The 21,370-nt window shown below is 49.9% G+C and overlaps 1 protein-coding gene across 1 annotated transcript; it reads right to left on the minus strand.

Annotated features, from left to right (window-relative positions):
* Positions 1–239: 239 nt before the first annotated feature.
* Positions 240–20,394, minus strand: LOC128271111 (uncharacterized). Its single transcript, XM_053008548.1, has 7 exons — positions 20,388–20,394; positions 6,487–6,695; positions 5,490–5,625; positions 5,276–5,409; positions 3,997–4,119; positions 3,116–3,341; positions 240–448 (listed from the first exon to the last, which is right to left on the minus strand). The coding sequence occupies exons 1-7, from the start codon at positions 20,392–20,394 to the stop codon at positions 240–242; spliced, it is 1,044 nt and encodes a 347-aa protein (XP_052864508.1).
* Between the last annotated feature and the right edge of the window lie 976 nt (positions 20,395–21,370).

Raw genomic sequence — 21,370 nt, forward strand, 5'->3', positions numbered from 1 at the left:
ACTGACAGACATTCCATTGGCTTGGCGCTTCGTAAGCTCTTTTTTGTCACAGACGTCCGGGCCCTGGCCCGGGGAACGAAAAACAGCGCTCCGGCAGCTTCCGGTTGGGTTAGTATTTGGGCCAAGCGGGCCGCCCGGGGCACGTCGCGGCCGCGAGGGATGTCGGGGAAAGCGGAAAACGGAAACCTCTCGTCAACCGCACGGAAAGGGTGGCGCAAAGGCTGGTCCGGACCGTCAATTCAGATGGCCACCGAAAGGTCGAACGGCAATGGTAGGCGACGGTGGCCCTCCACTAACTGGCCACTGCTGGAGACGAAACTCGTGAAGGCAACCGCCGACAGCACGGAAAACACTATTTGCAGGGCGACCGCCAGCGGCCGGCAGGCTGAACGACCCGGGATCCGTACCGTGCGCCGACCCAGGCTGGATGCCGTAGAGGACATGTCTCCTGTGGAGGGAAATTCGGGAAGTGCACGGACAGGCATCAGTGAGTGAGAGCAACAAATCGTGAGATGCGACTCGAAACCGGGGCTATGAACCGGGAACAGCGATCAGTGGATCGGATATTAAGCCAAATGTACTGTACAGAACAAATATTTTCATTACAATTTAGTGGAATAGATGTCAAAAATGCAGGAGAATAATGTTGATAATAATAAGGCCAGAAGATACCAAGCCACTAATAAATGCTCGGATTGTCAATTCAGCATCGGAGAAATATTCAGGATCTCGTCGGATATAAAAGGTTTTTGAGTTGGTTTCAATCGTTGGAATCGTTCTTCGATACATTGGACTGATAGCCAACGGAAACTAACTGTAGCGCTTCTATTGAAATAAATTCCCCGTCACATCAATATTGACCGATGACCGATTCGCACCAATGGATGATACAAAACAATATTCTGAACCAAAAAACTACATTCAATTTGGAGTTTACAGCGTCAAAAACAAACATAATGCAATCATAAAATATTTTGGCGAATTTTGGCATGACAAGTTGTACCATTTTCAGATCGTGCCACTCGAAGCTACGCTGACCGAACCAGCCGAATTTTTGTGGCCCAATTCCAGCGTCCCAATAGTGGCGGTATTTTATTACCATCCGGTCGACATCTCGTTTCAAATCACTTTTGACTTTTGGGAATTTTAACCGCCCTGACGTCGCTGAGCCCAACCTTTCAGTTTGGTGCCCGGTTCGGCGGTTCGCGAATATTGTGGCGCACTTTTCTAATCATTCGGCGCACCGCAGCCTCACATTCGGTTTGCAATATGCTGTCAACATGGCATTTCAAGGGGGGCGAACGGGCAAATATGAAAATCATTACACTAAAAGTTCGCCGCACGGCAACAGGATAGTTCAGTGGCAGCCAAAGTTCAGCCCTCTGCCGCGCTGTTGCGGGGCGGCCCGGACGACATGCCAACGTTTCATGTTGGAAAAGCCGGTCGGCTGACTCATGAAAGGCCAACTTTCGAACCGAGAATCACAGGCGATGACGGGTGACCCGTGATGCGGCCCATTTCCGTCGATTGCTGGTGCTGCTGGGGGACCAGCGTAGTCTCCGTAGTAATGGATACGCAAATGTTGGCCCGCCTTGCGCCTCCGGTCCGGTGATGGACATTTTCCGGCCTGCCGGTGCCATCGGCTGTAACGGGTCTGATGGGATGACGTGAAAGAATGGCACCGTTTATGAACACCGTAAAAACAAAATCCGAACTCCCTCCATCGCGGGAATGGCACCTTGTGGCTCGGGGCGATAATATCGATTGGTTTCAGTGGATTTTGTCAACGTCAACAACCTCTCGATAGGCCCGGCGGTAATTGATGAGTGGCATCACAAAGACAACTTCATGCAACAGCACGCATGCACCCCGCGAGCATCGGGGAGAATCGATATTTTAAATCACGAGCCGCCTCTCATCGATCCGAACCGAGTTGATAAATAATGCAATAATTGCTGGGCCGATCGGCCACATGTCCTCATTGAAACATTCATTCTAAGAAATACTAACATGGCAATATGCTGTAGGCCGTATTTATTTAGCCATCAATATTTGATGGTTCAAAGAAAAGTTACACTCGTTATCAAAATTCCACTTATCAATGTCAGAAGTTGAATATCATGATTGGGCGATAATTAGCGTGCAATATTGTGGCCATAAACAGTTTATGCGCTATGGACTAGGGAAACAAGAGCCAGCCAGTCTGACGTGACGTGAAGTTGGCTTTCTTGTGGCAAATTATTAGTTTTCGAAGCAACAAGTCATTTGCCAAACTACTAACCTGCCAACGGCAAAGCCAATGGAGCCGGGGAAACTACGTACCGGACAATGGTTGAAGGCACTTCTCGGTAACCAAAAACCGGACCTACAGGTGTCGAAGCATGACGAATAATAATGACCCCAAAAAGACCGCTCTCAGCGAGACCTCTGGAACCTGGCTTTGGTACAAAGAGAAGTGCCCCATCACTACGCTGCATGAATCGCAAGCAATAAACTGAGGTTTATGCATCCACCTGCAGCGTGTGCAGCGACCGTTTTGCTGCGTATGCAACTTGTTTTCGTAAGTGAGCTAAAAGCGGAAGCTCGGAGCGACAATGAAGCTACAAAACATTCGTTGGCATGACACCGGGTTTCCGGGTCCGGGAAAGATGTTTACGCAAGCCACGTAATAACATTTTCTTTTTATGCCGACTTAAAACATGGGGAGGGGTCAGCGAGTTGTGGGGCCTCCGTGCTTCCGTGCAGTGGTACGTCCGGCATCGGCAGGATGTTAGATGGCAAGGATGAACGATAAACAAGCTGAGAATTGTTATGCTGACCGAGGACACCACCGGACGGCACGAGTCGTTCGTGAAGACGCGTAGCTTAAATGCCTTCACGGTGGAAGTATCATGCAATTTTTATTATGCAATTTTCGAGTCTAACGTGAATGTTTGCAGCTTTTAACAAGATTAGCGTAACCGAAACATATTAACTGGAACCCACTCAAAAATTAAGTTCGCTTAAGTGGTAGGTACGAAAGTTTCCAATTAAATTATTTCTTTGCCGAATTAAATTAAAGTACCAAAAGCAAGTACCAAAAGGCTCAATAATAACTCATTCCACCCAACATTACCTTGTATGTGCGTCATGTAGGCGTCGCTGTTCTGATTGTCAAAGTCACTGCCGTCGTGATGGTGATAGGAAGACGCCGACGACTGGTCGTAGCTCGTGTGGACGTAGTTGACGGGATTCGGGCCCACCGGAGCGGCCGAGGCCATCATCAACTTTGGCCGTTCATCTTCCGCCCACCGATCGACACGCTGCTCGTACACGTCGTGAATTTTCGCCACGCAGCTGAACTGCGGATCGTAGAAGAAGAAGAGAGGAAGAAAGAATGAAAATGAGCAGGGACGAGTCCGCGGCTCGGGACGGAAGTGACACCAGAAGGCTCACATTTTGTCGGAACCAATCGACAGACTAACGAGTTGAAACTTTTTCACTAATAAACCAGCGAACGCTTCATCGACTACGCCAATGTAAACCGTGTCGTCGGCCGTGTTCCCGGAAGGAACTTGTCTCTGGACTGGGATGAAGCAAAGGAACCGCCTTCGAGCGTTTGGCACGCTTTTCGCCGAAGCGACTATTTATCCAGTGCGTGAGGTTGCGCCACCATTTAAATATTAAAAGAGCAAAAATTCGAAGCACCACTCCGAAGCCAATCACCGACGTTTCCGGCGGGAGATGAAAGTGAAAAATCATAGCAAACTCTGGCAACAACTTGTCATCCGCTACACAAGGCTGCCGTTTGTTGTTGCTCCCAGACGGCAGCGCTTCGTTCAGTGTTTATTTCTGGCAAACAAGTGTTCCGGCCCGCTCCCGGAATCGCGAAGCCACACTTGGAAAGTGGTAAACAGTTCCTTAACATCGTTTTGGCTGGGAACATCGTTTCCGACTGCGGGTTATTTTTAACATGAAAGAGGGAACCATCACAAACATCGAGCGCTCCGTACTCACCTTAAGCTTGCTGCGACCCATGAAGTAGTGCGAAAGGTGATAAAATATTCCTAACGTCGACGTGTCGAGGCCACTGCGAGGGTCCCTGTAGACCGGGTACTGCACGGTGTACGATGCATTCACCTGCAACGGACGATGGTTTCAATGCACCGCATATTTTCTACAATTCCCCACATAATCCTCGATCGAAATATCATATCTTGCGCGGGGCCAAATCTTTCCCGGGGACAAATTATGGCAATACATCAATCAATCCTTTCAATCAAACTTATGATTGAACACGATAAATCTGGGTCCAATCTGTGGACTGTGTGCTGCAGCTGAAGCGTTAGCAACCGTCCCACAATCCCGGGCCGGGAATAGAACATTCCATTACCGTCCGCCTCGGACCGCCTGGAGCGTGTCCGGCTGTCCAGGATGGTCAAATACTTAAACATAGAATCCTTTCTCAACTAGCCCTCTACAACGCTAGCTACTTAAAAGCCATAGCTCGAAGCGGTACTCAACTCAGGGCGCCTTGTGTCTTCGTCCCGACGGACAGCCAGTGACTTTCCTGCCCCCCTCCGCCCGGGGTGTTCAACGGGTCAGCAGGAAACTCCCTGGCAGTCGGGCTTGGGAACAACGATTATCCAACCGGAGCGGACAGTTGAAGCAAACAGACCGGTCGAGCGAAAAGCATCTTCCAGGACACAGACCCGCACTCCCTCCTACTACCTGTAGGGGCGTTGTGTTTGCCCGCCCACCGACAACCGGAACTCATCAGAGCCCAAAGGCACCACAGCGCAACATGTAAGAAGGAAATGACAAGTTTATGGTGTAAATAAAATACAAACTGGCCCCACAAACTGTAGCTGGCTTACGGTGGGATTTGGATTCGTAATGCTGGCCGGAATTACTATTGCTATTGCTACGAACCGGCAGCACCGGTCCGTCGAAACTTCGAAATCCCCTCAGTGTTGCCAGTTGGTGCCTTACAACACGCCAACAGCGTGTCGCTCTCTCTCGCTCTCTCTTTTTCTATGTGTCTCGCTCTCTGCCAGCCTGCCAGCCAGACAGAGCCAGTGATGACAGGGATTTGTCGACGTCGGCGAGCGTAGAGTGATATTTCGAAGGATTAAAGTTTTAATTAAATACATGAAACGATTTCCCATGTTGATTGAATTTCCGATCCCCACGCCGGAAATGGCCCCGAGGACGTCACTCTCCGTGGGACGGCTCAAAAAGTAAGACAACCCGGCGATCGGAACCGAGTCCTGTGGCCCGAGGCCGCCCGCCGTACCTTTTTGTCATCCAGCAGCCAGGTCAGGTTGGCGGCTGGCTTCGAGTTGTAGGACGTGCAGTTGCCGGCCACCACATCACCTATCCGGTAGAACGGTTTGATGCCGGTAATTAGTGGCTTCGTCGAAGGAGTGTCTGCGGAGAGAAGAACAACACGTCGTAAGTGAGCGATCCGAATGGAGGACCGCGGGGTGGTGCTTCCTGGCCACACTTACCGACCACCTCCATCTCGCTGGAAACGATCATCGTGTCGAACGAGGGCAGGTCGGCCGACACCTCGCAGCTGTACTTCCCGGAAGCGCCCGATTCGACGCCGACCAGCGTGATGTGGCTTCCGTTCGATAGAGGGCGCTGCAAGTGAAAAGTTGAACCTTTATTGGACCTCCCCCAGACCGGCTAGTCGATAAATAACATTTACTGGCCCCATTCATCAGGTATGTAAATGGACAGAGCGCCATATCGCCGAGCACCCCAAACCCTAATTGCATTCATCCGCAAATGGGAACATCAAACAATTGCACTCTATCGCCAATCGCCCGCGAAGTAAGTCTGCCGAAGGCGTTTTTGCGGCCCCGATCGAGTGAATAAGTGAACGACTCCCGGCGGTGGCGTGTAATCAGCGCCAAGAACACCCGTCGCACTGCCTGAGACATTAATTAGGAAAAGAGCATCAATCACACCGAAAGATGGAACCAGTTCGGCGGTAAATGGAATCACAAATTTAGCACACCCGTTCCCAATGCGAATGCGAATTGCGGACCGCGCAAACCAGGTCATGGCGGTCGCTGCCATAACCCGATTTCCGGAAACTGCCACTAATTGTCTGCCGCACCGCGAGTGCCTCCACTGGTCTCGAGTCGATTCTGCATCGTTAATCAGTGGGCCGGTGGGCTGTCTGGGCGGTGGGCGCACCTTAAAACCCGAACCGAAGTCAGATCGCAGGCCGCAGGACCGCCGCCCAAGCGGCTCAACAAAGAAATGATAATTATAATCCGCGTTGCGTTACAAAATGGCGTGACTCGGTGTGATGGCAACTTTGCAGCTCGTTCCGTTCTCGTTCGTTCGGATAAGAAAACGACCGCCATCACCGTCATCAGCAGTAGCAGCAGTCATCCTCACGCCAGATGCATTTCAGCCACGGTGGCTGCCACTCTGACGAACCACTGCTTAGAGCTTCCGCTTCCGGTTGAGCGCGTCTGCACTAGCACTTACCTCCACCGTGAGGCCGGCGACGGCGAACGATTTGAGGGCGGGAATTTCCTTGGGTGTGTAGCGGAAAAACTCCCGCTTGCCCTTGTACCACTTGACGGAGTACAGCTCGGCGCCCTCCATGTCGTAATGGCAGATCAAATTTGCATTATCGCCCCGCCGGATGGCAACCGGAACGCTCACGCGCACGTCCTTCAGCGTGATGACGAGATCTGAAACGGATCACAACCGGGAGCACCGAAGCGGGGTTAGTGGTCGGACAGGGAACCGTGTGGCGCGGCTGCGGCGATCGAAGTCAACTGTTCCGTCGAAGGGCAGATGGCGCACTTTTAAATCAACCTGAAAATGATGACTCGAACACGATGAATATGTGGGATCCTCTTCCGGAACACAGTATCTCTAGGGCGTGATGAACAGAATAAACATTTCGTTGGCAATTTATTTGACCCCTTTAATTAATCCATAAATCGAACTTTCTTTGCAGTTGCATCCATTTAATTACCCACAGCCAGGCCTTCCACAGCCAAATGCTAACCACAATTACTTGGCATCCTGAAGTAATCCTGAAACCTTCCATACGTAAAATTCCAACTTTTCATTGATTTTTAGTCAGATTTTAGAACCACGACTCGGCTGACCACCAGAACCCTCCGGAAAAGCTACCCTTAATGCTACCCCCACAGTCAGGACGTTGCAGGCCAGGTGCCTATGGCATTCCCAAATGCATTGGTGGCCAGACTTTCGGAACGCTTTAAGCAATTCAACCAAAAAACACACAACGACAGCAAAACTTTGGCCGCAATCAATGTAACAAAGTTCTCATTAGCTCCCGGGATCGTGTTCACGGTGGCAGTAGCGGCGGCCCCGGTAACTCCTCGGATCCCCCCCTAATTCTTCAACTATCAAAACGTGGAACCCCATAAAGAACGCGGCCGACTGTTTTTGCCAGCCCCGTTTCAAGTGTAATTACACACCGTTGGAAAGTAATTAAATTTTACTGTTACGCCAATTCGATGGCGAAAGTCTGTTTTTAATCGACTGGTCACTTGTTTGTAGAGGCCATTTTTCTCGCTCGTCCCGCCACGTTTTAGCAGCCGAAGCAATATGGTGCGCCTGGGGCAAAAACAAACACGAGAACACAATGTAGCCGGCGGATGGCGGACCAACCCTTGGAACGCGCCCATCAAGCGAAGGGCACGTCTGGTGCTGGGAGCAGGTTTTGCGCCGTTGAAACTAAAATCTCCCCCGAAGTCGGCTGCACCGGCCATTTGTAGCGGCTTTTGCGCGAACAAGAAGTTTGTCTTTCACTAGATGCGGCCGGTCTCAATTACCAGCTCCCCACACCCAGACCAGACGGAATCAAATCTGGTCCCGCCTTCGACACAAAATGACGCTGCCAATTACGAGTGATCCCAACATGTTGCACCCTTGAGCGCTGGGCGATTGGTCGCATAAATCCGGGCGCACATGACAATAATCGCGCCCCGAGGACGTCAGGAAACGTCATCGGAAAGGGCCAACCGATAATGGCGCCTTTGCGAATCTTACTCGAGCGGCCTGCCACGCTGCCGGATTTCCGTCGGTGGCAACTTTCACTTGGACCCCGCCCAACAACTGGGTCGAGTGTTCGGTTCCGTTCGGTGGGCCAAGAAATGGATAAAATATGTAGCGAACAGCGACCATAAAGCGGCCCTCTTTATGGGTCCCGACATTTGCTCCTGCGGGCCTCCTGGGTGACAATTCCGTTCTGCTGACCACCGGAAGAAACATGTCGGCGACGAGTATCGACCGCGGCCACCAGAACCACCACGGGGACGGGGGGGTCGCGAGAGTGTAAACTGTTCTGCTCGATTTGGCACTCGATTTGTGCCGGTGCCCGTGTGCCCAGGGTGTTCCGGTGCCCATTTTCCGGTTTCCGTTTTTTGGCACACAAAACTTTCGATCATTAACGGAACATTATCCCATCGGCATCGGGGTTCGCGATGGCGCAAGCTGCTTCAACACACTCGGCAGCATCCTTTTAGCATCTTCGGGCCCGGTGCCTTCGGGCTTACCGGCTAGATGAAAGTTAACATGTTAAAAGTATCGGAGATTTGGGTCAACGAGAACTTAGAAGAAGAGCGAACGAAGGGAGAGAGAGAGAGAGAGAGAGAGCGCGAAGAAGACCGAGCGGAACAAAAACAACATGAGCCTTAACTATGAGCTTAAAAAGCCATTATCCTTACGGCACCGTCAAGGGGCTCGGTCCGGAGTGCGGCGGAGTACCCGGCGAAGTGTACTTACAGCGCCAGTTCTGCCACCGCGGTGGGGTGCACACTGCTTCGGAGGACGACTTTCCAACTTTTACGCCCTAAGAAAACTCACACCCAGCGACCCGAGCGGACGCAGAAAAAGCGACTTGCGAAAGCAACTTGACGCCTCAACTTCCCGTATCGATGGCGCGACTTCTATAGTTTTCCGAGACTCACGCCACTCACTGCAGCAGTCCCGGCAGGAGCGGCAGATAAATTAATGGATGAACTCGGTGATAGCAGCTGCGCCCGGTACGGCCAAGGAGCCGCGCCTTCCGCTCTCTCGGTTGCTGCTGGAGCATGCAAATCAGCAAATGAATCGAATCGACTTAAGGCACTCGACAACGACCCGTTCCGCTCCCGGGGGCACGCCGTTTATCGCAAGAATTTATGTGTTTTTCGCCAAGATTTATAGGCATTTTGGAGTAATTTGGTGTGCTCGGACCTCGCGGACTTTGGGCACGCTCCAGCGCGTCGCTCGGCCGCTGGATGCGTTCCAATTGAAATATGTTTTTCTTCCCGAGGTCCCGGGAAGTCTGTCTTCTTCCGCTGATTAGGTAGTGAGAATTGATTAAAAATATGTTCCGGGAAAAAGGGAATGTTATTGTGTTTTAATATTCAATCACCGGCGCCAGAAGGAGTGGCCGACCGGATTAGTGCCATCATTTCGATTGTTAATCGCTGGTTCTGATTACTTAACCGGCAAAACTTTGGCAGCGACAACCCTTGAGCACGGCTCGGAAAACTAACTCCGGCCGGCTGCTGAAGGCTTGATTTACGAGTGGAGTAAAAACGAAGCACACCATGAGCCCGAGCCCGAGAAGGAAGTGCGCCATTTGTTTTACGCTCGAACCTTTCAAAGTTTCGTTTCCGTTTCATTGGCCATCGGGGTTCCGTGCTGCGGAAAGGGTAGACCGCGGTGGATCACGATCACGAGTTGAATTCAATTTGCTATTTCGCTACGGTTACTGACAGGATATTAGCAGTCAATGTTGATAAATGGTTTTTAAGTTTATCGATTACCGGGCATTTTGTTTTGTGCTCTCTCGCTCTCTCTCTTTCGCTCTCTTTTTAGTGCTGTAAAGATCGAACACCAGCACCCGATTGCGCAGCGGAGCATAACGCCAAGCATTAGCAAACCCACAAAACGAAGATATCAATCATATTTCGCTATCGTTCATCGTTGCTCGAGCGCACTCCTCGAGGTTCCTCATGGTTTCGATAAACTACACACACACGCACGTACACACAGCGCGGTCATCCGTTTGCCGGCCCCCGAGCTCGAGGTTAGCAGTGTGGTTGCTAGCTTCTATGGTCGAAGTTTTCCCCCCCAAATCGTACACAGCTCAGGTGGGAAGGACCCGAACAGAGAATGGGCTGGGAAATTTTCGAAACCACATGAAAGATTATCCTTGGCTCCCTGGCCGTCCCTGGCTCCGCTGTGTGCCCTGTGCCTTCAAAGGCACTGTGGATGAATTAGATTAATGTGCTCTCGCTTACTCGGTGTGTACACACACACACACATACATACAGCGTCATGCCGGGACGGAAGGCCACCGCTTGTGGACCGTTTCCGTAACCATAACTATGTTTGTGGTCGGATGATTGAAAAATTCAAAGATCCGTTCACCCGGCCCGGGCAAGGATCCAGGATGTACTTCAAAGCTGTTCCGGAACTTTTCCTAGCCCACCAACCCGGCATTTTTGACCACCCGATCGGTTGGACCCATCAACCGGGCCGGGCTGGGCCTCCAAACTTCTGGCTAATGAACTTTCTTTCTCTCGAAAGCCCTGCTGTCGATGACTTGCAAACAATCGATATTGCAGCATAGTTATGCGAATCGGGCTTAGAAGGGCGAAGTTCCTACCCAAAATGTCAATCCGCTCCGGATCGGTCGTCTCTTGCACAGAGGTCGCTCTGGAACACAGTAGCTGCCATCCTTTTCAGGTCCAAGCTTTGGCATACCAACGATGATTAGGGCACACAGCGCAAAAGCTTCATCAAAGAGTTGATAAATTCTAGTTTGTGTGCTCTGTTGGGAGTCAACAATTTAATGTAATATGTTTAGCGGAAAGTTCAGTTACATCTTTTGCTGGCACCAAAAATAGAAACTCCACAGTTTTGTTGTACTTTTTTCCCGTTCTCTACACATTGCAGAAACTCCATCCGAACTCCTGTCGGTTTCAGTTCCGTCCGGCCGTCGGATAAACAGCAGGTAAAGTTTCTTCTAGTCAAACGCATACACGCGTCTATGGTACGCGCTCCATACGATCAAAGCGCCTCGTTGGTGGCTCCGTGAAGGCTAATGGCCTAGGCTAATGCAATTATTGCCCGACTCTCGTTTCTTTTCCGCTCAAGATAAACAAACACATCAAGACCGTTCAAGCACACACCGGTGAGAGTCTTTACTCTTTCGGGCCAACTTTATCATGTCAACCTGTCCTGCTGCAAACGCGCTCCACATGCTCCCGAGGGCAACATAAACTTTGGAGCATACGTCTGGCTCGGTCAACAGGATCACGGAAGGATTTCCCGACCCCAGACAGAGGCGCATACTTTTGGAACAAAAACTTTCCTCATCTCGATATAACGGCCACACGGTTTTGAGGAAGCGCACGGCCAGGCGGTTCCACTTAAGCGACGCATTCAATTAAACGCTTATCTTACGCAAAACAAGTTAAACTTAATTCACCTCGCAACATTTGCTGAGAGCCTTCAATCGAAGCCTTCGTTTTTTTACGTTACAGCCCCGGAATCCTGGTCCTTCAACCTGGCAACGTTTGCAGTCAACAACAACTCGACGGCACGCTGCTTGCCACACGATTCCTAGCACTTCATTGAATCAACAACTGCTGGCGGCGAAAAAAAAGGTACACTCATCAATATGACTCTCTGCCAGGATGCTTCTCATCTTTTCGTTTTTCTTACGGCTTACGAAGAAAGGAAAACGATGATTACTTTCCATCACACTCGAGCAACTGCACTCCGGTGGCCCCTGCAAGCCCGAGCCGAGCGTGCCGAGGGAACAGTAGCTTCTACGGCAACCCGACCCAACCCGACCCGTCGGCTGTGCATCTTGGCATGGGGACGGTGGAAAATTCATTTCCCACGGTGCCAATTTTTCTTATCGATGATAAATATTTACCGCTCATCGCTTCGAGAACCCTGCCCGGAGAACCGGGAACCGAAAATGGGGCCACCACAATGCATAAAGAACGATGTTTGTTTTGTCAACGTGATTATGTGTTCCGCCCTTGCTTTCGTTCGTGACGGACTTCGTGAACCGCGCAGCGAACTCACTCATTTCTGTCCTGCCTCCGGGACTATTTTTAGGATTTACTTTTGCGAATTTACAACTGCGCACCGGAGCCAACGGAGTCGACGAGTTCATTAATAGGGAACGGCCGATTAATGGGCGGATCGATTGTCGCCCGTTTTAATGGATCGAAACACACACAGCCATGAATATTTATTAGTGCACCCAAATGAGCTGTTTACGGTTTGATGTTGCCCTCCCCTGTGGCCCCCACTGTGTAGTCGTCGTTGTTGTTGTTGGCTCAACAAATCATTTCCTCTGCAGGAGGGTAAATAAAAAAAATCGGCCACCAATCGAAAATGGTGCACCGATGTTTGCTCTATCGGTGATTAATGGGGCGAATACGTGTTCTTTGTGCAAACACGTCTGCAGCATAAAAATGGGTATGCTAAATAATAAAAAACCAAATAAAACCTATTTCGGTGAGTAATTATTACTCGATACAAGTGATGAAATACATTTTAATTCTTTTAAACAAACAAACATTGATAGAATGACAATAACTGTAATGAAGTCGTGAAGCTCAAACTTCAATTGCGAGCCAGTGTAAAGTGTCCTATATCTCATAAGTCGGCCAAGCAATTATGATCCTTGCTCACTGATTATTTGACGTCGAAGCTGTTTTCTATATAATGAAGTTCGCATTGTAACACAATGAACCTTACGGCCACCAACAGTTGCTGCAGCGAATAAAAACAAATCCTCCAAAATGTCAATAACGCCAACCGCTTCCGCCGTTGCAACGTTCGGTGCATCGATTCGATCTCCACCCGATTCATGTTCCGGCAGGCCACTTCCGGAAGTGTAACGATAAAAGCTAAACCCGGGCACGAATTCACCAAACATAACATAAAGCACGACACCCAGCGGACGGAAACAACACACCGTGGCACGCGGCAACAACATAAAACATTCCCCCGGCCCCTTTTTGCGGCCACCAACCTAAAGGGGGGTTTGGCTAAACTTTGGCACAACAACGTGTGTACGTGCGGCGCATATCGACTACCGGCGGGCGAACCGAATAGACGAAACGGCTGCCAAATGGTCGGTCGCCCGTTACGTACGGTCCTGTGGTCGGTTTAAGTTGATCGAAAGTGAATTTCGTGCTCGTGGCGAAGAACGGGACGCGTTTTTTCGAACCGCCGCCGCCGAACTGAAACAGAATGGAAACTTCGCCGAGCGAGAGAGTTCCCTGAAAAGTCTATTAAGATGAGAAATTGATAAGCATACATCAGGCGGCGGTGGCGAAGAATGGCTTACGAAAAGCATATGCAACTCGCACGGCGTGGCGTGCATCGAGTGTTGACCGGGGTTTGATGTTCCTTTTGCGACGGACGGACGTGGTGCCGTCCGTGCGGAGTTTAATGAAGTTTAAAGGAGGTTCGACCGGAAGCTCATTTATGTGCCGATCGCAAACCGCAAAACGGTATTTCGAACACGAAACGCAAGCGCAATGTAAGCGCACCAAAAAAAATAGACCAACCGCCCATTGCTTTTCCCTTCGATCGAACATTAATCAGCGTGGCAAACGGTGCGGTGTGCTCGCGTTTTACAATTATTCCACGGTTTAACGCTTGGCTAGCATATTTATTCACCTTCGCCAGCGTTCGTTCCCATTGCACGTTCTCACGGGGCACCCGCCGGAGGCGGAATAAATTGAATGTAGAAAATTATTAGCGTCAGTGTGCGGAAGAAAGAAGGTAAATTACTGCTACACATCGGTTACACCGAACGCTGTTTTTGGCGGGTTTTCGACAACACCAATTTGTTTTATTGATTTGCTTCAACAGTTCATTCGGATGAAAAATGGAGCCCACCGAGGAGATGTATTCGGCTCTCAATCAACGATCTAATGGAAGTGAAAGCTGCAGAATTTCGTCAGTGTGTGAAGATTTCATCTAAAGACCACTAAAGTGACGCAAATTCCAAAGTACCCTTAGAGACTTCCAAACTATTGCTTTCCAGCAGACGCGTTCCAATTCGAATTGGTTCAATCCTATGACGATTCCGCAGGCAAGGACCAAGTGGCTTTTCATTAAATCCCTCATTTCACCGTTACCAATCAGTACGTGCTTCGTGAGTCCCCATCGCCCCGAGACAAGGATTAGCTACTCTCTGAAGTTTGTCGCTTTAACGACATTCCCCCATTCGCCGTATCCGTCAACCCGCCAGCATATGGTTTACCACCGGTCGGTCTAAGCTAAGGGTTTTGGCCACTGGAAGGCAATAAATGAAGGACGCTCCGAAAAGTCGGCCACGGCGAATCAGGAGCGTTTTATGGTGAGGAGATAAATTTTCCCCATCACTGCATTGCGCTTTCCGCTTATTGGAGGGTCATTTCGGAACACGCTTAAATACAGCTCCAAGTTTGCACCGGACTGCAGCGGGCGGGCGGCCGGTGCACGGTGTTGTGGGCCACGAAAAATGGGTCTGAAGTGAATTTAAATTAATTTAAATTAGATTTCGCTCGTGCCGCTCTGCCGGATTGCTTAAATGCCGCCCTTTCGAACCACTGGCGGTCGGGGTTTTCCAAGGATTTTTTTTCGGACTTGCCAGAGCCGTCTTCTTTCGCTATATCTCTCTTTCTCTCGGTCACTGCATCAGGTGTCGGCAGTCGATTTGTTGCATTCCTGCGATGCTCCGAAGCACTCGTTGTAAACGGAACACTTTCTTTGGCCACGGGTTGTGTGGCCTTTTTGGCAGAAACGCCAGTCCCGTCGACCGGTTATTTATCGGCCTTCTTTCGAGTCCACTCGTTTCGGTGACCGTTCACCGTCTCTGTGGCCAAACCTCTGTTGGCCGAAAAGTGGAAATTCAATAGCGATGCTCGGAGATGGGTTTGCACATTGGGTAAAATTGTACGATTCATTTGAATGTGAAAAGAATAAAGTGAGTAAAGTGATCGATTAACCGTTATCGGTTGTTTAAATTTGGATCTTTAAAAGAAATCTTTTCTTCAGTTTGAACAACACATTCCCTTGCAACCGGGATGGCTCCACAGAGGCTTAAGACCGACCAAGAGGAATAATATAAAAGAGGTAAACTTTTCCCTGAATGGTTACAACATTTTATAGTTTTATTTCCCATTTCGCACGATGTAAATTCGCCCCGCTGTGCCCTTCTATTGCCACTAGTACCCGTTTTCCTGTTACAGATAACCGACTTCTTTGGCGTTCCGCTGTCTTCCCAGAACCCCTGCGCCACTGTGGCAAGTTTCTTTCTGCCATAAGAAACCCGGCAGCTCGCGCCACCATCAAATGCATCCAGCCAAGGGACGCCTCGGGCACGTTTCGGTGGCCGTGTAATTGAATTTAAGCAAATCGCGAAAAACCGAAAGCACAACCAGCAGCGGCACCAGCGGCAGCGGGAGCAGCGATGGCGGCAAAACCTTGGGTTGAATAACAAAACTCCTTCGGGAAAGCGCTCGCCGCCGGAAGCCTTTCTTGGTAGCCCCAAGAACCCCAAGAAGGAATGTGTTCATTTCGCTCGAGTTGTTTTTGCACTTCCTTCGCTGCATCCGCCGGCGGCCACCGGCTGCACACCCATCCATCCATTGACCATCTGGTCCGTGTCCGTGGGGCCGCGGTGAAAAATGTTCGGATGCAAACATAATCGGTTCGGGATGCGCCGGAATGCGCACAGAAGTTCTGGGCAGAAATGCTCAAATTGAAATATAAACACTTTGGCTGCCGCTTCCTTCCTTGCTTTTTGTGCGGCCCAACCCGGCCAGACCTTGGCTGTCGGCGGATGCCGATTTTCGAGTCTTCGGGCAACCTTCGGGCCGAAAGAAACCAACGCCTTCGCGTTCGTTCAGGATGGTTCCCCGGAGTACGGAGTGTTAAATAGAGCAGGAGCTGTCGGGTTTCTAGCAGAGTAGGGACTTTGTAGGAATGCAGACAGGAAATGCTAGGTTAGAAAAATTTATAGCAGAACTGGTTTCGCTTGGTGAGTCACGGGGGGCGCAAGATGATAGCCGCTGGTGATGGAAATAAACAGGATGTCGTTCACAGGACACCGGAAAACGAAACGCAATTCACGGAACTGTGAAGCCAGCGGATCGATGGATCGAAACGAACGGAGCGTGGTACATAAAACATCGAACTTCCCCATCGAACGCCCACGACTACACGAGCTGCCTTTTTTTTCCTCCCAACTTTGCTCGTAATTCAATTATTCATCAATAGTAAATTAATTTCTTTTGGCACTAATTTACAGCTTCAATCAAGGGCGAGGCCCATTCACACGTCTTTCTGCGCGGCACGGTCGTACGGTAAATCAAACAAATTTTTGTCCGCTTTTTTTGCTCCAGAATAGGCCACACCAAACACACACGCACGCCTCGCCAACACTCGTAAACACTTCAATCAACATAAATTGAGTTTCTGTTGCATTCACGGCCCCCATATCCGGCCGAGGGAAACATATGCCCGTCCCGCGTCGATTGCTTACGGCTCATCCTTGTCGGTCACATTCCGGTCTAATGCGGAACCAACGCGGGCACGCACGGGTTGCAGTAGCGATGAAACCGGAAATAGCAATAGGAAACCAGCGCGGAAACGATGGCCCCAGCTGGGTGTAAATTTATGTACGAGCTCCCGGTCGGTGCGGAATTCGCGAATGAACCTTTGATCGACTACCTTTGACGCTGATACCGGTACTTGGCCGCCTGCTGACTAACTGGCGCATCGAGATTCTTTGTACTACCACCCGAAAGGTATGCAACCCATTTCCGATCCGTGCGCTCCTCGGGCCAGTCCACGGAATAAAGGTACCGCCGTGGGAGGTTAATATATTTCGCTCGTGAAGTGGGCTAACGATGGATTACAGCCGGATCGAAAGCACCCACAAAGAGGCCCATCCGGTGGCGAGGGTGAATTTCGCACGTATTGGGGTGAAAAGATTTATGTTTACACGGCGCTAATGTGCTTCGTACAAATATTTCACTCCGAAGATGCGATCAATTGTTCGGCCCGGCCCGGATACACTAATTAAAGCTTTTGTGCGGGAGCAGAAACACTGTTCTTTCATCCTTAATAGAATCAATGGAGCAATTTAGGCTGTAATGGCGGTTTTGCTATCTACAATACTTTAAAACAATTATGATTAAATGGAGAATACGATGAACAACTATGCCTAAATTGACACCACGCGGAGTACCTTTGAAGAACCGACTCTGGCATGCAACCACAATGCTTATCCGCGCGGAGCAAATCTTCCCGTTCTTTGTTACGTGTGCGATGGCAGTGCTCAAGAGCACTCCATCAATCAAACATGGCCGGCATGTCCCGCCCTTTGGTAATTTCCTTCGCACTTCGCTCTCAAACGATTGCTACCCTCGTCAGCTTCGATCCTCATAAACATACTCAATCATTTAATTATGCGAAATGTCTTTCAACCTTTTGCTTCGTCCTTTGGCGGGCGCACACACTTTTGGCCTCAACAATTCCGGCCTCAAAATCAATCTATTCCGCCCCGAGGTTCGGCCTACATTTAAAATCGGTTCGAGACCCGGCGCCTATGATAACTTCAAGATTTTCTGCGTTCCACACAAATCGAGTCCGATTTCGGTTTTCATTTCACTACCTTTCCGGATCCGGTTTGGAAAAGCCCACGGCTTCTGGGGGGGGGGAAGATTTAACGGGGGTGGCCTCCTGAACAGCTTCTGGCATCATTCTCCGCTGTGCCTGTGTACACAGCGAATCAGCGAACCATTCGTGCGGCGACGCAATAGAAAATGAGGCCAAAAATAGGCGAACCATTAATTTTTCATTCGATTGACACCGGGTCCCACATTGCCTGTTCACATTCATAACGAACTGATCGATTCCCGGTACCAGATTGAATACCAGCGAAGATCCGCCGATCCAACCACCGCATATTTATAGCTACCGACTACTGGAGGGATCTCGCATCACCTACACGAGGGTGGGTTCCGCAGCAGATGGTCGAGTGCATTCCGAAAACGAAAAGGTAGCTTCTGCTTGAAAGGGATTTCCACGAAATCTGAGGTGAGTTATGTGTAAATCATTACAATATCCCACGTCCTGCCAACAACATGTCTGGCCCATCTTCTCTTTGGGGCTCGCGTATAAATTATCCATCATCAGCCATATTTGACCATCATTGTCAATCAAGTGTGTAAAATGTAAATCCGGAATCGAAATATAACACTCGTATTATCGTTCGTAAAATTACTTAGCGTCCACGATCGATCAAACTGAAAATAGAAATAAAGTATTTTGAAATACAATAAATAAACTCAAACGAAACGTCTTCAGTCTGCTGTTTTTTCGTGTGTTATACGCTTTCGGCCACAAAAAAAACACTACTTTAAACGACTCTCAGAACTGTGCCAATGTAACAGCTGCTGTTATCCTAGTAACTTTGGGCAACCATCACTATAGCAACGAAGCCATGGTGAAGTTCGGCGACATCTGCTACCATGGCCCGGTGAGAGAAAAAACGCACCTCTAGCCATGGCTAACTGTTTTCTTCGGCTCACACACTAAACAGGCAAGCTAATGAATTGGTCCGAGTTGGTCCTCTTTCAAGACTGACGCCACGTAATGGATAAATTTGCTCCACCGTCGCGCTGTCCATCCAAACAGGCACTCTCTGCTGTGTAAAACTGTCACCAAACGCGACGGAAACATGGCTACCATAGTCTGACGGTCGCCACTTCACTATCGGTTCGGCGAATCGATGAAACAGAGATGGAAGTCAGAAACGGTCGCGACAAAGAAAGGCACTGATAGCTGCTTCGCCAAGTGCTTCACCGGCGTGAACCGAAGCAGCAGCAGCTCCTTGGATAGCTTGGATCCAGCATTACACACCCGATAATATCCAATGCCGGACAAAAAAAAAGCGAGAAGCTGACAGAGTATCAAAATGCGGCACGTGCGAAACGAATGGAGAACATTCTTTCCAAGCCCTTCCCAGAAGCGCCCGGCATCCGCATTTGATAAAGTAGTACGCTGAACGGAGACTGAAGAATTGCATCGGGAGCAGACCGTCCACACGCAGACGACGACGTCATCGTCTCGAGCAAGACTTCCACGGCAATGTTGGACAGGAATTGGCCACATCTGTTCCGGAGTGGAACACCACAGCTCTCCCACCACCGCTGACTTGGCCGTTACTGACCACAGCGTGACTTCAGCGAAAATAGTCTCCAGAATGCCTGAGAATGGTGCGCACACACCGACCGACACAGGAATGACTCAGACACTCCACGGAGCACGGTGCACAGGCACGACGCCACGTCGGATTGAAGGAATGCATCACGCGGTATCCGGGGCCTTCGGATGAGTAAGCGTATTTGCAATCCACCCTCAATGCCGGCGGAAACTTAAACCGAAAGGCAAGCTTTTCCACCCAAGGGCCACCGAGGCTTCCGATTTAATTGCCCACCGTGCCCGCCGGACGCTCGCCGAGAACGGTGGAATGCTTTTCTCAAGCATTCCGGCTCTGTCGTGTCGTAGATCCGGCGGATTATGATAAGAAGCCGGAGCGCCGAGTTCTCCGGCACTGCTCTTCTGCTCTGCTGCCGCTTCTCGCAAGCAGAATGGACGAAGAACATCGTCGTCCTCGACGACGACGTCGGTCGTTCGTGGCAGATGGTGAGGAGGATAATCCACTGGCGATAGTCCGCGAGCGATGTCTTGCGGTTGGTGAAACGAGTTCATCAAGATTATTTCATTTTGTCGTTATTGCCGGTTGCCCCATCCTGGTGGGAGGGCAAGCTAGGCGATGTGGAGAACGCTCCTCCGTCGTGCACCGATTTGCAACCGATTGGCAGATCATCATTGTTATCAACCGCCCGGCAGGCTTCCCCGCGGGCGCTCGGAAAGCAAGTGGCTTGCCGTGGAAGCAAGTTATTAAATTACTTTCACGGCAGAGCAGCGTCATCGATATCGGGATTGCCAATCGTGCACCGAACCAGAAGGCACACCAGGATCCTGGAGCGCCTCGATGGCCCCACGGATCGATGGTATGGGGCCAACCGCTGGGAAAATTGCTGTTAAGTAATTGAAGACACCGTTCGAGTTTCGTTCGGAAGATGCACCCGGCATCTTGGCAGCCACCGGTGAGGCGACAGGTTGCTTGTCTTGACATAAATGTAATCGGTTTTGGGCGTCCTGTAATCGTTTGTAATCGAATCAAAGTGTAATAAAGTAGGTGAACGGAAGGAGAATGAAACGCAAACAGTTTGCCTCTCTTTAAGCATGTGGAGAATTTTGCTAGAAAACCTTAACCGAAACACAAGAAGCTTGGTGTTGAGCAGCGTAATACTTACCGATCATTGCGATCAGTGAAAGGAGAACAAACAGCCGTATATCCATGATCCATCCGCTAAATAGTTTCATCTTTTACCAGAAATACTATCAGTAACCACCGATGGATTTAGCGAAGCTGCCGTTGAATTGTGTTTTACTTTTCGTGAAGTACTTTTAATGCTTTCAAATAACCTATGTTAAAGTATTGCGACGCTGCTCCACTATGTGGTAACATAATTGATCCGAAAAACACGCGGAATCATCATGGAAACACTCGGTAAATGTATGATAACACGGAAAGCTATTTTAGGGAAAGCTTGCTATACACATACACTTTTAAGCGATCCTCACATGATCGTTCGCCAAAACTTCACTTCATGATTAGCGACCACACTAGCAAAAGTGAATTTTAAGTATCCTGTATACTCTGCAGTAAATACAAAATACAGGACTATCTCGTGCCTAGTTTCACGCGCACTCAAAGCAAACCGTAGATGGAACCGAACAACCGCTCTACAACATTACAGCTTGAGACTTCGACGGCGACCGTGCTCGAAACGACGCTCATCATCCGGCCATTAACTGTCAACTGCTGACTTTGGCTCGACGCGATTACATCTCAGCGACGCTGGAATGTCCTTCGGCCGATCGGTACCCGACCGACTGACGAATGCGCGAACATAATCGTGCCACGAAGAAGGACGAAAGGATGCCGACCGAGCACATGGTTCGCGTGGCTCGGGCATTGTAAACAAAGCGAGAGTTCCGTCACGGCACGTGGTCCTTTGCGATGCTCCGTGAGTCACTCGCGAGCTCCGCGAGTGTCGGAGATTTTAACGTTTACTTCGAATGTTGCTAAGCCACTTACTGAAGGTTCCTTTAGGTTTTGAACAATGAGATTAGCCATTTTCTTGGATATACAAATTTTCTATAATATGCCAAGAGTAGCGCCAAGGCCAGAGATGAAAAGGTTTTTAAAGCACCAGGCGTCTCCATTATACAC

Source organism: Anopheles cruzii, chromosome 3 (assembly GCF_943734635.1).
Source record: "Anopheles cruzii chromosome 3, idAnoCruzAS_RS32_06, whole genome shotgun sequence".
NCBI lineage: Eukaryota > Metazoa > Arthropoda > Insecta > Diptera > Culicidae > Anopheles > Anopheles cruzii.

Coding starts and splice junctions, on each gene's coding strand:
- LOC128271111 (XM_053008548.1), bottom strand. Junction 5,626..6,486: donor TCGCCGGCCTCACGGTGGAG/GTAAGTGCTAGT, acceptor TTTCACTTGCAG/CGCCCTCTATCGAACGGAAG. Junction 449..3,115: donor CTACATGACGCACATACAAG/GTAATGTTGGGT, acceptor TTCCCTCCACAG/GAGACATGTCCTCTACGGCA.